This window comes from Bidens hawaiensis, unplaced genomic scaffold (assembly GCF_021521415.1).
Source record: "Bidens hawaiensis isolate Kalapana, Puna unplaced genomic scaffold, B.hawaiensis_p1.1 tig00041890_1, whole genome shotgun sequence".
Taxonomy (NCBI): Eukaryota; Viridiplantae; Streptophyta; class Magnoliopsida; order Asterales; family Asteraceae; genus Bidens; species Bidens hawaiensis.
In genome coordinates this window covers 125,447-141,471 of record NW_027497431.1, presented here as the reverse complement: position 1 = coordinate 141,471, position 16,025 = coordinate 125,447, and the positions used below count along the sequence as shown (strand labels likewise).

General features: G+C 35.9%; 1 protein-coding gene and 1 pseudogene across 1 annotated transcript; both read left to right on the top strand.

Moving 5' to 3' along the window:
* Positions 1 to 1,743: 1,743 nt before the first annotated feature.
* LOC143593296 (uncharacterized) lies at positions 1,744 to 2,307 on the top strand (annotated as a pseudogene).
* A 3,257-nt stretch (positions 2,308 to 5,564) lies between these two features.
* LOC143593298 (uncharacterized) lies at positions 5,565 to 13,749 on the top strand. Its single transcript, XM_077072969.1, has 33 exons — positions 5,565 to 5,758; positions 6,081 to 6,142; positions 6,235 to 6,327; positions 6,407 to 6,578; positions 6,695 to 6,810; positions 6,980 to 7,066; positions 7,153 to 7,269; positions 7,362 to 7,425; positions 7,498 to 7,640; positions 7,717 to 7,764; positions 7,846 to 7,914; positions 8,010 to 8,085; positions 8,176 to 8,306; positions 8,402 to 8,461; positions 8,536 to 8,605; positions 8,689 to 8,753; positions 8,843 to 8,904; positions 8,987 to 9,110; positions 9,207 to 9,264; positions 9,347 to 9,459; positions 9,527 to 9,604; positions 9,687 to 9,749; positions 9,862 to 9,957; positions 10,867 to 10,976; positions 11,633 to 11,822; positions 11,923 to 12,037; positions 12,113 to 12,225; positions 12,313 to 12,390; positions 12,854 to 12,919; positions 12,995 to 13,126; positions 13,230 to 13,286; positions 13,378 to 13,458; positions 13,549 to 13,749. Exons 1-33 carry the CDS (start codon positions 5,635 to 5,637, stop codon positions 13,597 to 13,599), a joined length of 3,084 nt encoding a protein of 1,027 aa, XP_076929084.1. The 5' UTR covers positions 5,565 to 5,634; the 3' UTR covers positions 13,600 to 13,749.
* The last annotated feature ends 2,276 nt before the right edge of the window (positions 13,750 to 16,025 follow it).

Here is a 16,025-nt window from a genome sequence, read left to right as displayed (position 1 = left end):
TGACTTGTTATAGAGTTTGAACAAAACTTGTCAGTTGTATAATAATATTAGACATAAATAAGCTCATAAGTGGTTGTTTTCCAAAATTAACTCATTTCATATGATGTAAATCCCTTTATCTTATTTAACCAAAGATGTGTATGTGTGTGTGGTGGTGGTAGTGATGAGCAAGTTCGGTATCGGTACCGAATCGATACCAAAGTTTGAGTTTCGGTATCGGTACGGTACCAGTATTTCCCGAATTTTATGTTAAAATTGGTACCGAACCAAACCGAATATATATATATATATTCGTTTTAAGTTTGTTTGATCTTAAATGAAGTAACAAAATAACTTAGGTGCTGTTTGTTTTTCAGAGGTAAAATGTCAGAAGACTGCGAAACCACATCTGCCAACATCTGTAGCAGAAGAGGTGGACCAAAACTCTGCAGTCTGCAACAAGAAGACTGTTTGTTTTTTAACATATGCAGACTGCTAAAATAAGCTGAAATTTAAATAAACTGAAATATAAATAAAAAATAGGTAAACACAAAAAACAGTAGTTATCCATCAGTAAATTAGTTTCAGTTTAGGATTCTAAAAACAAATTCCATTTCAGCTTTGCAATTAACAACTGACAACCAATATAAAAAGCTTATAACAAGCATTCACCTAATTCTACTATGGATGTACTTAGCAAAACGATCCAAATCCCTGCGGAAGAGAACAAATTAAGCCCTAGGTTACTAATAAACACCAAAACAAAAACAACTACTCCATATCTTGTATAAATTTATAAACTATTATGTTTAATTTCTAAAATCTCTATCTTAATTCGGAAACAGGAGTATGACATAATAAAAGCGCCATAAATACGAATCGAACGGTGTAATTAGTAATTAATAATTAATTACCAGCTGACGGCATTGGTAAGTGCAAAGCATCTGATCGGAGTGTTGATGAGAAGGTTCAGGCTCCGGCAGGTCCTCGAAGATGAGCAGACGGCCATCGGAGTTAGGGCTGTCGGTGGCTTTAGGCCGTCGTTTCTTCGGTAAAGGTGTTCTCACAATCATGATTATGAACCCTAGATTCGAATGTGAATGTGTGATTAACAGATTAACAGATCCCGGAGCAGCGGCGGCAGCGTGGTGAATGGAGCGGCGGTGTGGAGGAAGCCGGATGGGGCATGGATGAAGCCGGCTTGGCGTGTGGAGGAAGCCGGCGGTGTGGAGGAAGCCGGCGTGGCGTGTGGAGCTCCCGGATGGGGCAGTGGAGAGGAGTTTAGGGTTAGGAGGAGATGATGATCGATGAAATAAAATGGTAGAAGAGGTTAGAAGTAATAATCCCAACACTTCTGGGAGAAGAGGGCGCGCAGACGTTTTTTAATGAAACGTCTTCGAAAAAACAAACACACTGCAGAGCCCAACGTCTGCGCGCCCTCTTCTCAGTGCAGACAAAAGAGGTGGAGAAGTGCTTCTAAGGAAAAACAAACAGCACCTTACTAGGGAAGCGTTTACTTGTTCAAAGGAAGAAGACATGGCATAATGTTGCTTTTGTAGTTGTGTCCGTGACGTAAAACCAAGGCCATTGGACCCACACAACATGTACCAACAATTTGGGATTGTTGGTAAAAAAAGACACTTTAACGGTGATGGTAGCTTTTATGCATAATCTCTTGCAAATGATGGCTATATCCACCGTCTCTCTTAAGAAGAAAAGGCTGAAAAATTTATTGGTTAGGTGAAGCAATGATTCTCTCCGTTCATGTCTTCCCGATTTGAACTTCCCTCCATCAACCAAATCTTCAAATCATGTGGTAGTTGGGGCAAGTGGTATTGCCCTTTGGCCCCTTTTGTATTCATCAAAGAAGGAAGATTGAGTGATCAAGTGCAAAAGTCTTATCTTTTATGAAATGACATTGGAGCAGAGGTGGGAACGAGTTTTCGAACATAAATATTAATAATGATGGAGATATCATGTCAGTGGACATGGGTGAGAATCGGATTGATGCAATATGGGATGAAAGATTTAAACGTGGTAGATGGAGCCATATGGCTTACATGAAGCATAGGGGTCAACTAATAATGGGAGAGAAGAAAATGTCTAGAAATTATGGAAAGCATGAAGTGGGAAGAAGAAAATTAGGTCGGATGGGTTGGCGGGGAACAAATTAAGAACAAAGAGCATGAAGAAAGCTGAAAGTTTGAAGGGACTAGTGGATGGAAATTAAGATTTGGTTGTTATATTTTAGTCGAAAGCTTTGTGCTCAAAAGAAAGGATGGAAGCTTGGTTTTAACATATGATTTTGCTCACACCCATCAAATTTGAGTAAGATTGTGCTTTATACACACACATGTATATTCAAATGATGATACTTGGTACTACTACACTACTGAAGAAACACGAATCTACTCCTCTTAACGGGTCCTAGATCCAATGAGACTATAGGATAAGATACGATAACAACCAACACGATATGAGCACAACCTCCCAAAGTCCAGTGACCGGAACCTGCAAAACAGACACCGTGAGCTCGTTACGGGAAGGACAAGAGGGGGGGGGGGTGTTCCCGTAACCACCCTCCGACGTGAGAATAAGTACAATTCTGATGAAGATAAAGTATTTAAGTAATTTAAGTAGATAGAGGAGAGTGAATGCCTACCTCATGGAGATTGAGAGGGTATTTATAGCCGAATATTGTGGGAATGTAATTGGTCCAGCCGTCCCTTTCTAGAAGATGCTCTCGTAACTACCTGGACACGTGCCCTCATATGATAGGTTGAGCTATACGTCGCATGTGCATGGGCATAACAACCTGGACACGTGCCTTAATTGTTAGGACGCTATGCAACTCTAGCCATGTGCACGGTTATAACAACCTGGCCAGCTGTCCTTTATTTATTGGCTGAGAGATCACGTATTGCCCAAGAAAGCATATTGATAAATCTTCTAGAAAAAAATTGGTTAATTACAGCTGTCCTATTTGCATTGCCTCCTGGTCATTTTGGTGGGTGCTTGTGCTATCACGCGTATGGCGTTTGAGGGTGCCTGGATGCTTCCGCGTGTGATATAAGAATGTTCTTCCTTTACAAAGTTATACGGGTGATCCATATGTCCCGCGGGTGCTTTGTGATGAGTGTTCCTCTGACCCGCGGGTATCATTTAAGGGTATTTGGGTCTTTTTAGTACCCTACCTCTCTAACTACGTTAGTTTAAAACTAGCAAATACTTTTGTCAGATGTTTAACTCTTTCGATTGATAGTTTCTCTAGCAATGTTTGACATACTTATAAGGTCTAATAGTTGGTTTTTGGCTATATGCAGATCATTTAAAAGGTTTATAATTTGAATGGAAGCTCACGAACTCTTTAATTATACCCCTAAATTAATCTTCTTTTTTTTTTCTTTTTTTTAATTACAAGACTCAATCCTCTTGTAAAGGCAAAACCTTATACAATTTCTTAGTACCATTGGATGAAAGGCCTTTTGAATATAATCTTTAATTAGTTTAAACAGATTAGCTAGCAAATAAAAAGAGATCCACATCAGGCTATGCGTAGTGGATGAGCTACAAATGAGGGCGAATTGTGACACGTGACGCCCAATCAGTAAATAGTGGGAATTTGTTTTGGGGTGTAATGGTGTACGGGCTACAAACTGAGCCCACAGTATCTTTTTTTATTATTTTATATTTATAATTAAACTAATCAAAATAAGAACCAATTTATTTAAATAATTAAATAAAAATGCATTAAAATTAAAAAGAAATACAAAAAAATACATAACTAAAAAAAATATATAACTAAAAAAAATACTAATATCCATAATATTCGCGCATTTTTTCGACTCGTCGTCGTTGCAACAATGCGGCCTCTTCGTGTGACCCGGCAGCTTTGAGGGATTCGTATTCTTTACTCATTTCCCGCAACTCCATCATAGCGGCAATCTTTTCGTGTTGTTTGTTGGTTTCTCTCATGGTATCGTTGAGTTCCTCGACAAACTTTTCGTGTTTTTTATGATTTCGGTCATTATAGCGGTGAGTTCCACGGGTTTCGATTGGTTTGGGTTATTTGTAGGATTCATTTTGCTAGATTTTTTGAAGAATTTGGGTATGAATTGTGTATGAAATGGAGAAGAATGTGTATGTTTATATATATATATATTGTTTTAATTATTATTTTTTTTATTTTTGACCGTTTGAAAACGGCATAATGATAAAATAATAGTATTTTTAAACAATTTGGGCGACAAGAACTCTCCGCCCCGCCCCTTTTCGCCCACATATCGCCGAGGGTGGTGGTGGTGGTGGTGATGTTCGCGCCTCTTCTCGCTCTTTGTCACCCAAACTCAAGCCCCATTACACATTGCCTTACATTGCTTTGAATAGCCTACTACCTCGAAAATGCTAAACATTTGTCATATCTAGGGGTGTCATTCTTGACATGACCCGAACCTCAACAAGAAAAAAATATAAGTTTTGATTTTGCTGACCGTTTTCTTAAATAGGTCAACCTGAACCCGATTTTTTAAAAAATTGGTTGACCTGTTAATCCATTTAAGAACTTTTGAGAAGTTGATATTTTAATTTTAGAAATAAGTGTCGCTACATTTTAAAGTTAAATACTTTGAATTTTTTTTTTCATATATCTTTAAACTTTGTAATTTTTAAGGCATTGATTATCAAATCTTGAAGGTCCAAATTTATTCAATAAAACTTTATCTTTTAACAAAAAAATTACCAAACCCAAAGTTGGTCATTTGATTGAGGTTTGAAGATGGTTGTGGTCAGGCTCGGCTCTTGGGGTCAGCATTTTAAAGGTAGGGCTTTAAGCCCAATATGTATTAAGACCCCATTTAAAAAAAAAAAACTGGGCTTGTGTGTTAGTATGAAACTTGGCTTCTGATGCAATTTGAAGCTGGGTTTTTTAATTGATGTAAGAATCAGTTAGTTTAGCTAATTTAGGTGACGTATTGACAATCAAAGCTGATTCCAACACATCTAGTAAAGCTAGAAGCCTTAACTTAATATAAACATATTTAATTTATACACATACAAAAAATATATAAAAAATAAAAAAAGGCCTCAGTTTTAGAGCTCGTTTTAGGCCTCCGTGAAGGTTGAGCCGGCCCTGGTTGTGGTCGCATGAGCTGATTTCCAACAACGGAATCTTACTAAAAATACGATCATCTTCCTGAAACCAAGTTAAAAACTAAATCTTGATGCACCTTTTCTCGTTTTTCTCTTCAACACACACTTTTTTATTTTTAATTTATGTCCCTCCATTCATCAAACAAACAAACATAAATAAACTTTTCACTAAACAGTCTAATAAACGTTTGAGTCGAATCACAAGCTTAAGGTTAAGGCCAATGTTTGTTAACAAGACTAAAGATAGACGATTTTAGAAGATATTCAATAATCATTGATGATTCAGCCCGACCCGACATAATAATTCACCCGATCCAACACAATGATTAAGCCAACCCGACCCGACTTTAATAGTAGTTTAGTATTCATAAAACCCTAAAATGAGACCACTCACCCACCACATATATATATATTATATATATATTTCTCTCTCTCTTCCAATTCCCCAAATTCTCATAAAGAGCGGGAAACATACGCACACAGCACACATACCTAAATTGGTTAAGTATGGCGAATTTGATCGATCAAGATCAGCAGTGGCTGATTAATTCACTGAATGCTACTCTCGATACTAATCAGCAAGCTCGTTCCTTCGCTGAAGCCTCTTTGAATCAAGCCTCCCTTCAACCTGGTACATACCAAAACCTAATTTCTGTAATTTGTTTCAATTGGTTGATTTTTCATTAAAATTTAAATGTATTTAACTAATTTAGATGAGTATTATGAGCTAATTGAAGCAACTCAACATGTTTTTTCTTTTTAAAAGTGATATGCCTGGTGGATTTGGAATAAGTATCAATTTAGAAAAGTGGAAATGACTAATGATGTTGAACAGTTATATTCTTCTCACTTAAAATACCTACACTGATTTTCATAATTTGCTTTTTCTTATCTTTATTATTATTATTATCATTATCATTATTAAGAGTGACTGTTACTGCAAATCTTATTAGGTTTTGGAAGTGCTTTAGCTAAGATTGCTGCTAATAGAGATCTTCCGCTAGGATCTCGCCAAATATCCTTTTACAAATAGTAGACAATGCTGTTTATACGTCTTTTGTTACTCTTTTCATATTGTTACTCTTGTGAGATTTAACTGTCTTTTACCTAGCTGCGGTTCTTTTAAAACAGTTTATAAAGAAACATTGGCAGGAAGATGAAGATGCTTTTGAACATCCGGTTGTTTCAAATGAGGAAAAGGTCAACTTTTTTCTCATTATTTGCAGATAAGTTGAATTGTATCTAGTTTATTAGTTATTAAGCTTTTTCTTATTATCAGGCGGTTATACGTGGTCTTCTATTGCTCTCACTGGATGATCCTCATAGAAAAATCTGCACGGCTATTGGTGTGGCTGTTGCATCAGTTGCGCGCCATGATTGGCCAGATGAATGGCCGGATTTACTCTCGTTTTTAATGAAGTTAATCAATGATCAAAGTAATATAAATGCAGGTATCGTAGATTTTTACTTGATGCTTCATATTGAACTTATCTTATCTTCTTTGTGTTACACGGCTGAAGCGATTGTTATAATGTTTCATTGTTTTATAATGTTTTAAAATGTCCAGTGAACGGGGCTCTTAGATGTTTGGCTCTCGTTTGCGCTGATTTGAATGATCAACTAGTTCCGAGAATAATACCAGTTTTGTTCCCGTGCTTGCATACTATTGTTTCATCACCTCAGGTCAAGTCTATTGTCATTTTATTATTATATGATTTGTCTTTTTTTCTTTATGTTTGTAAATGTACAATCACTATGAATGCACAATAGTTGCAATAGAAGATTCATTTTCTGTATTATAGGCTGTATATTTGGTCAACATTTTCATTAATTTGGGACTTATTAGTTACAGATTTATGACAAACCGTTACGCACAAAAGCTCTTTCTATCGTCTATTCTTGTACATCTATGGTGGGAGTTATGAGTGGTGTGTACAAGGTAATCTTGGATTGTCAAATTGATCGTTTATTTGGTTTCTGTGATGAAATCATGAACATAATAGAATACTTGTATTTGCTTTTTAGACAGAAACAAGTGCACTGATGTTACCATTAGTCAATTCTTGGATAGTTGAATTCTCATCTATTCTTAAAAATCCTGTACAATCTGAAGATCCAGATGATTGGAGCATCAGAATGGAGGTATTTTATTTTAATTTTTGTCTAAATATATCAATCTTTTCATATGTTCTACTTGAATATGCAGTCACTTGTTATTCTCTATTCATATTCAGGCTTTAAACTGCTTGAGTCAGTTTGTTCAAAACTTCCCAAGCCTGGCAGAAAGTCAGTTCATGGGTAAGCTTGTCAATTTGGTTTAACTTTGCATCTTGTTTATAAATGATAATACTGAAAGAAATATATTTTCAGAGGTTTTAGTTCCATTGTGGCAAACATTTGTGTCCTCTCTCAGTGTATATGAACGATCTTCCATTGAGGGACTTGAAGATGCATATGAGGGAAGATATGATTCTGATGGTTCTGAGACAAGCCTCGAGTCCTTCATAATTCAAGTATGAAGTTTCTTTATTTACACTTATACCCTTTGTGATGTAATATAACCTTTTTGTCCTCTTTTTGGTTCTGCAGTTGTTTGAGTTTCTATTAACAATTGTTGGTAGTAAAAAGTTTGTGAAGGTAAGTTCTCAAAATTTACTTTTTTGCAAGATTTGAATGCGATCATGTTAGATGTTCATTTGCAAAAAGTTGTTACTTCAGGCTTTTGGAAATAGCGTCCAAGATCTTGTCTACTATTCAATTGCGTTTATGCAGATGACTGAACAACAGGTAGCTTACTTAATATCTCATCTTATACTATTAGTTAATGATATCGTGTTGATAGTTATTTTAATTTATTAACATATCCAAATATATTGAACCAGGTCCATGCATGGTCAATGGATGCTAATCAGTATGTCTCTGATGAAGATGATAGTACTTATAGTTGTCGTGTTTCTGGTATTTGATTCAGTTATTTGCCATCTATTTTTCTTCATTAGCTTGAGTTGCTGTAAAGCACATATATTATATATTTCATTATTTTCACAGGTTCTCTTTTGTTGGAGGAAATTTTAATTTCTTGTGGTATCGAGGGTGTTTATGCTATATTAAATGCTGCTAAACGAAGATTAGATGCGTCTCAGCTGGAGAGGGGTAAAGGCTCTGCTGTTTGGTGGAGGGTATGCCTCAGTAATTAATAAATATTTCTATGATCTTAACCATCTTTCTGTTTTCTAAATATCTTAATCTTTATTGGATTATAAAATTATGTCAGATGAGGGAGGCTGCTCTTTTTGCTTTGTCTTCTGTGTCAGAACAATTACTTGAAGTTGAGGTATAGATTAATTGCTATTAATAATCTGAGTTTTTCATGTATAAATTGTGATATTTTGTTAACTTTATGATCAGGTTTCTGGGCCATCTGAAGTCACATTGGGGAACTTATTGGAGCAAACTTTGACTGAAGACATGGCAGCAGGTATAATATTGGTTAATAATTTTTTAATTTCTTTCATATTATTGACATTTTAACTATTTAACTATTTTGTATTTGCTATGCAGGCGTACATGAATTCCCATTTCTCTATGCTCGTATGTTTTCATCAGTTGCTAAATTCTCATCAGTGGTAACTATAAACGTTCTTCATATTATCAATATATATTATTTCATGTTCTTAATGACATTATTCACATTTATACTTATTTTATGTTGCAGATCAATCCTGCAGTTATTGATCATTTCCTCTATGCTGCTATTCAGGCAATCGGCATGGATGTGTAAGCTCCTATGTTGGCAAATTACTAAGTACCTTTTACTAGTGTTCAATTACAACGATTGTTTAATTTCAAATTTTAATAGGCCTGCGCCTGTAAAAGTTGGTGCGTGTCAAGCACTTTCTCAACTCTTACCCGACACAAATAGAGGAATACCACAACCTCATATATTGGCTCTGTTTTCATCCCTTACAGAACTTCTTAAACAGGTTGTAGTAGTACTGTAGTAGTAGTAATAATAATAATATTAATAACAACAATAACAATAATGGTATTTTGGTTTTTAAATGTGGAATATTATGCAGGCATCTGATGAAACAATGCATCTTGTCCTTGAAACACTGCAAGCAGCTGTGAGGGCAGGTTGGTAGTTTGGTATTATTACATAGAAGCCGAGTGAATTTTATTTTATATTTTTTTTGAAAATATCATTTTCATGCTGTAGGTCATGATTCTGCACTGTCGATAGAGCCTGTAATTTCTCCAATTATACTTAACATGTGGGCTTTGCATGTTTCGGACCCGTTCATAAGCATTGACGCACTTGAGGTTCTTGAGGTACTTTCGTTAAATGAAGTGAGACTTGCAATCTAGTTTTGTTATTAACAATCCTATTTCATAATAGGCAATAAAAAATGCTCCTGGATGTGTTCATCCTCTTGTTTCACGTGTTTTGCCATATGTGGGGCCCATCCTCAACAAAGTAAGTTTATTCAAACAATAAAATACTAAATTAGTTTTTATTAGTAAATTGCTTTACTTACATAAAATGAGTTGTTTCTCAGCCTCAACAGCAGCCTGATGGTTTAGTTGCTGGTTCATTGGACCTTTTGACTATGTTACTCAAGGCAAGTTATAAAATTAATTTAAAATTCATTTTTTAAAATTCATTTTCACCACTCTTTTGTTTTAGTATTTTATTGTTTATTTAATTTATTGGTTCTCAACTTGATATATCAGAATGCACCTATTGATGTGGTAAAAGCAGTTTATGACGTATGTTTCGATCCGGTTGTACGTATAGTCCTTCAGAGTGATGACCATGGTGAAATGCAGGTTTTTATTTTGTTCAAAACTTTCCATCTTTTTATAAAGACAGAATTGCAAATTTTGTTCATTAAACATATGCAATTTATGGATCAAGTCACGCCCTGCTTGCGGTGCCAACATATAATGTATATATGTGTGAACCCTTGGGTGGGCAAAAGTAAAATTGCACTAATTTTGACGTTATTTTACTAATCACGTGAAAATAACGTTAAAAGTGGCGGAAGGTTAATCAGGCATCATGTGGTGGCGTTGATAGCCGAAAGACAAGGGCACATGCACCAATCAGCCGGTGTCCCGATGATTGAGTGCTATGTGTCTTATGTCCAAGGCTTGATTCAAAACTACTATCGAGCCGGGGGTCTCACCGGAAGTAGCCTCTCTATCCCTATGGGATAGAGGTAAGGCTGTCTACATCTTACCCTCCTCAGACCCTACCATAGCATTGCTATTGGTGGGATATACTGAGTACGATGATGATGATGATGATGAATTTATGGATCAAGTCCTTTAAAAAGTTCATTTGCAGGCTATGTCCTTTACATGGCATGTTTGTTTGATTTTCGTCCTTTTGACTAACTGGCATCCAAAAACCCCGTTAAGTCTTGGCATGTAAGGGCATTTACGTCTTTTTACGCATACTATTCAAGTATTTATAATATTAGAAATAGAAACTAAATAAAATATGTTAAACAAATACCCCGTTAAGTCTTGGCGGATTTAACTGAGTTTTTGGTAGTGTAAAGGACAAAAAGCGAATGTATTTTGTCATATAAAGGACATCGCCCGCAAATAAACTTTTTAAAGGATCTGATCCATAAATCGCATATATTTAAAGGACAAAATTTTTTTAATTCTGTCTTTTATAAAACGTTTTTTACTTTCTTTTATAACCTACTCATTTTTTTGTTAAACCAGAATGCAACTCAATGTCTCGCTGCTCTTGTCTCTGGTGGAAATCAACAATTACTTACATGGTGTGGTGATTCTGGTTTTACAATGAGATGTTTACTTGATGTAGCTTCAAGGTATCTTTTGTTATTGAAGCAACTGTTTTAAAAGATAAGCCTGGCACACTTGGCAGGTCGGGTGGGTTTGGGTGACAGGTCAAAACGGGTTCGGGTCAAAATGGAATGTGCCAAAATGGTGTTGGGTTGAAATGAGTGGTTTTACAAAAAAAATACCAAAATAGGTTCCCCCGCTATATTTTTTACGGTGGCTAGTGGTGACCTTGGAGGTAGCCACGGCGGTGGTGACAATTACAAGGTGTCGGGGGTGGAGGCACTGGTAGTGGAGTGACGGAGTGACATGGTGGCGGCGATGTTGGAGTGGCGGTGTTGGTATCGGTGGTAGCGCCGGGGACGGGTAGGTGGTGGAGACAAACAATGGCCATTGATGGTACTAACCCATTTGGACTTTTAAAATTAGCATATTTATTATACATGTCCGTTTTAACCCTTTGACTAATTTAAATAGGCCAAATTTGACCTGTTGATTAATTTAAATAGACCCAAATTGACCCGTTGACTAATTTGAGGGGACCATAATGAACCCATTTACAAATTATTTTTGCCCGAATCTACCCATTTTTTAATAATGCGTCATGACCGACACCCATATTAAAAGATAACTAACTATTCTGTATATTTGTTTGAGAAATGTGACATTGCGACTATTTTGGTAGGCTTCTTGATCCTGATTTAGATAGCTCGGGATCGCTTTTTGTCGGGAACTATATTTTGCAACTTATTCTACATTTGTCATCTCAAATGGCGCAACATATTAGAGATCTTGTTGCTGCTCTCGTTAGGCGAATGCAATTCTGCCAAATTGCTGGATTACGAAGCTCCTTACTTCTTATTTTTGCAAGACTGGTTTAATAATAATTATTATTATTATAATCATTGTATGACACAACCTAAAGTTGTGTTTTTATATATGATTATTTGTGATGCTTGTTTAATTATGGCACAGGTTCACATGAGTTCACCGCATGTTGAACAATTTATCAATTTGCTGATTACCATCCCTGCTGAAGGTTACCCTAATTCGTTACATTATGTTATGTCAGAATGGACCAAGCAGCAAGGCAAGTATATTAAAAAGTTGTGTATATTATTATTGTGTTAGTTGTAAAACCTAACATAACTGTTATTAAGTGCAGGGGAAATTCAGGGGGCTTACCAGATTAAAGTTACGACCACGGCTTTGGCTTTATTATTATCAACCAGGCATGTTGAATTTGGAAGCATTAATGTTCAAGGACATTTGATTAAGGTTGTTAGTTATTGTTTTACAAGATGTTAAACATCTGTTAAATAATTGACTTCAAGTAATTTTTATTTTTTTTTTTGTTTTGTGAAGTCGTCTGCTGGGATTACCACTCGTTCCAAGTCCAAAGTTGCTCCCGACCAGTGGACATTGATGCCACTTCCTGCAAAGGTTTTTACTCATTTACTAAACACACACACACACACACATCGGGTGATATTGTGTGTGTGTTTATATACAGAGGGTAATACTGTGGGAACATGCAAAGCAAAATGAATCATTTAAATACATAGAAATCGACTGTCTTATGCCCCTCCTTAACTTTAAAAGAAAAAAAGAACAAATGTTGTTTATGTATATAACCTACATGGTTAGTTAAACAATTAAATACTAAAGAACATGTGAAGAAATTAATTTGATGGTCTTTTATGTACATAAAGATCATACATACATTTGTATGCACGAAGTACAAAATCTTAAAAATGAACCATTGATCAAAAAATGAAATGTAGGTTTTTTTTTCGCTGTTCTCGCAATAATCCAATTTTCGGTATTGATTCTCACCCTATATGTGTGTGAATGTGTGTGCGTGATAATGGAATTTAATAAACATATTTCTATGTGGGAAACACAGATTCTTGCTACACTGGCTGATGTTTTGCTCGAGATTCAAGAACAGGTTTTAGAGGACGACGATCAGGTATCACATCCTTTATGTTAAAACACTGCTATCGTAATTAATATAATTATATATATAATATATTTCATAATGCAGGATAGTGATTGGGAAGAAGTGGAAGCCGGAGATGCAGATATAGAGCAAGATTTGCTTAATTCATCCGGTAACACATCATTCAGTCGACCGTCAAACGGTTATCTAGACGCCCTCGCAAAAGCTTTTAACGAGGTCCGCAACATAAAAATGATAAAAGAAACCAAAAACGAATGTATTACAATATTGTATTTTTTTATTATTATCATTTAATTTCATTTTTACTATTTTTCTGTAGGATGAAGATGATGGTTATGATGATGACCTACTTAGTGCTGCTGACCCTCTAAATGAGGTTTACTTTTTTGAAAGATTATTATTTCCATAAAATTTGATCATAATATTTTTGGTTATATTTTTAAACGTTTGTTTTTTCGTTTATCCAGATTAATCTGGCAAATTATCTCACCAACTTCTTTCGGGAGTTCTCTCAGGGAGACAGGCCTCTTTTTGATCATCTTTGCCAGGTTTCATGATTGAATTCATTTATTTATTTAAAATAGTATTTTTTTAGTTTATTTATATTGACGGAACTTGTTAATTGCGTTTTTTTGTAGAGTTTGACACAGTCTCAGAAAAAAGCTGTACAAATGGTGTTGAAACTGTAATATCCATCATTGTTGTACCATGAAGTGAAGAAATTTTATCTGCCGTGTATTTCATGTGTTGGTGGTATAAATTAACATCTGAGTTTGTACATTGCGGTTCTCGTGTCTATTTCTATTTAATATTTTATTGTCTTGTGATTGATAGTTTTTGTGAGCCAATTTTTTATTACTGTCTTGTTGAACATACAAGTGCAATCAAAAGAGTTTTATTTTGTCAAGATTGTGGCACCTGTATGAAGTTGCATATGATAGTAATCGGTGTTTATTGGTTTATGTATTTATGGCTTTTCTGTCTGGATTTTTAGCTACGTTTTATTTCGAGATGTTCGGAACTATACTTGTTATGATTATTTCTTTTTTTGTTTGGAAGTTCAAGTTAATTATTTGATGTATGAAAGTATGGCAATCAATCATATGAAGTATTAAAAAATCGTAATCCAACATAAAATACACGGAATGAAATATATTAGAGTTAGCATCATGTTATGCGTGCTAAGAAAAACAATAAAAACACAATCACGTAAATCTAAAGATTCTAATTTAAAAATACAACCATGTAAACCTCAAGAGTCGGTCCACAAGATTCTTGATCACCCCCAACTAAGGTCATAGCATCCACCGAAGGTAAGGCTATGTATAGTGAAAAGGGCTACAAATTGGGGCGAATTATGACACGTGGCGTCCAGTTAGCGAATGACAGGTTTTTGTTTTTTGGTGTAATGGTGTTGTATTCCCTCACTGTCATGTCACCATTTTTTATTATTTTCTCTTTATAATTAAACTAAACAAATAAAAAACCCATTAAATTAAATACTTAAATAAAAATACATTAAAATTAAAAAATATATACAAAAAAAATACATAACGAAAAAAAAAAAAAACAATATCCATAATATTTGTGCATTTTTCAACACATCGTCGTTGCAGTAATGTGGCCTCTTAGTGAAACCCGTCCGCTTTGAGGGATTCATAGTTTTTTTTCATTTGTCTCAATTCCAACGTTTGGCCAAGCTTTTCATGGTGTTTGTTGGTTTCTTTCAAGTTAGTGGCAATTTCCACGGTGTTGGGTGCGGATTTTTATCCTCGGAATTGAGCATAACTTGAGGATGTTGACTCAAGCGGTTATTCTGAGGAAGGTACGTTGACTAATTCAATTATCCTATATTATCTAACTGTTTTGCAGATAAGAGCACGTATTAAATATGTTTATAAGAACGTGGATTACAACGGAATACTGCTTGAACTTCGTCAACAAACAAACGTGGGCAGTAACGGCTTGCTGAAGACTTAGTCTAGGGTTTCTGGAATAATCGGGATATCAGTTGTAAATCTCTTATTATATATTGAGCTGATAATATCGATAGGTCACATACAACTCACTGTTTAGCTACTATTACTCATTGTATCACTTAGCTCACGATCACTTATCAGCTCCAACACTTTGTATTCACCGATTTCATTATTAATAATATTGACGGTGATAGTTTTCACCGTCCGGGGGTTTTTTGTGCCGGAGATCATAATAATCAAGCGTTAATTCGACCAAAAGTTACGTTCATAATCCTTAACCGAAGCAAATTCGACTAAGGATTAAGTTGTAAACTCTTGACCGAAACGAAGACTAATATAATCAAGGGTTTTTTCCCTCGTAATCATATCTTTGTGTTCGATCTTTTTACCATTAAGCACCTAGCCTCACGCACTAATTTGATCAAAAGTTAGTGGTTAATTTTTGACCGAAACAATTTGGCGCCCACCGTGGGGCAAACGGTGCTTTGATCATATTTCATTCTCAAACGAAACCTTACTCTCAATATCCACAACATGTATTCACAGCCCAAGATTGTTTCATCTTCTGCCGCAGCCTCAGCATCCTCAGCGAAACCTTCCATGCTCTTCCTCCGTCTGTTGATGTTATTCCAAAGAAACCTGACAACATTCAGAAGAAAGCTGCTACTCCAGTATTTTCGGGATCGAGACCATCCCCCCAGGATCCCGTTATGGTATTTAATAACGAACTTTTGTATATTTATAAGCGATTACAGGAACAGATGGATCGCCAGAACAAGACCAACCAGATGCTGGTGAAGGAACTAGAAGATATCAGAAAGCCAAGAAGCCGGCGGAAGAATTCACGCCATTAATCCCGAGATCTCTGGATTTCACTCATCCAGGATCCTCAGGATTGGTGCGTCCGGAGTCAACCACGGCGTACAACCCTGGATCCTCGCTTTTCCAGCACTCAGGGTCTACGGGATTGTACTCATCCGGATCCCAAGGATACTTACATGCATCATTTACTGGGCCGTTTCAACATGCAGTATCCTCAGGATTGGCGCAGCAGGGAGGATCCTCAGGTCCTTATCAACAGGCGTTATCCTCAGGATTGGCGCAGCAGGGAGGATCTTCAGGTCCTTATCAACAGG

Bases quoted from the DNA above. Each gene is read 5' to 3' on its own strand.
- LOC143593298 (XM_077072969.1), top strand. From the start codon at position 5,635: ATGGCGAATTTGATCGATCAAGATCAGCAGTGGCTGATTAATTCACTG. The intron at 7,765-7,845 runs GTAAGTTCTCAA...TTGTTACTTCAG, and splicing joins GTAGTAAAAAGTTTGTGAAG to GCTTTTGGAAATAGCGTCCA. The intron at 9,750-9,861 runs GCAAGTTATAAA...TTGATATATCAG, and splicing joins TTTTGACTATGTTACTCAAG to AATGCACCTATTGATGTGGT.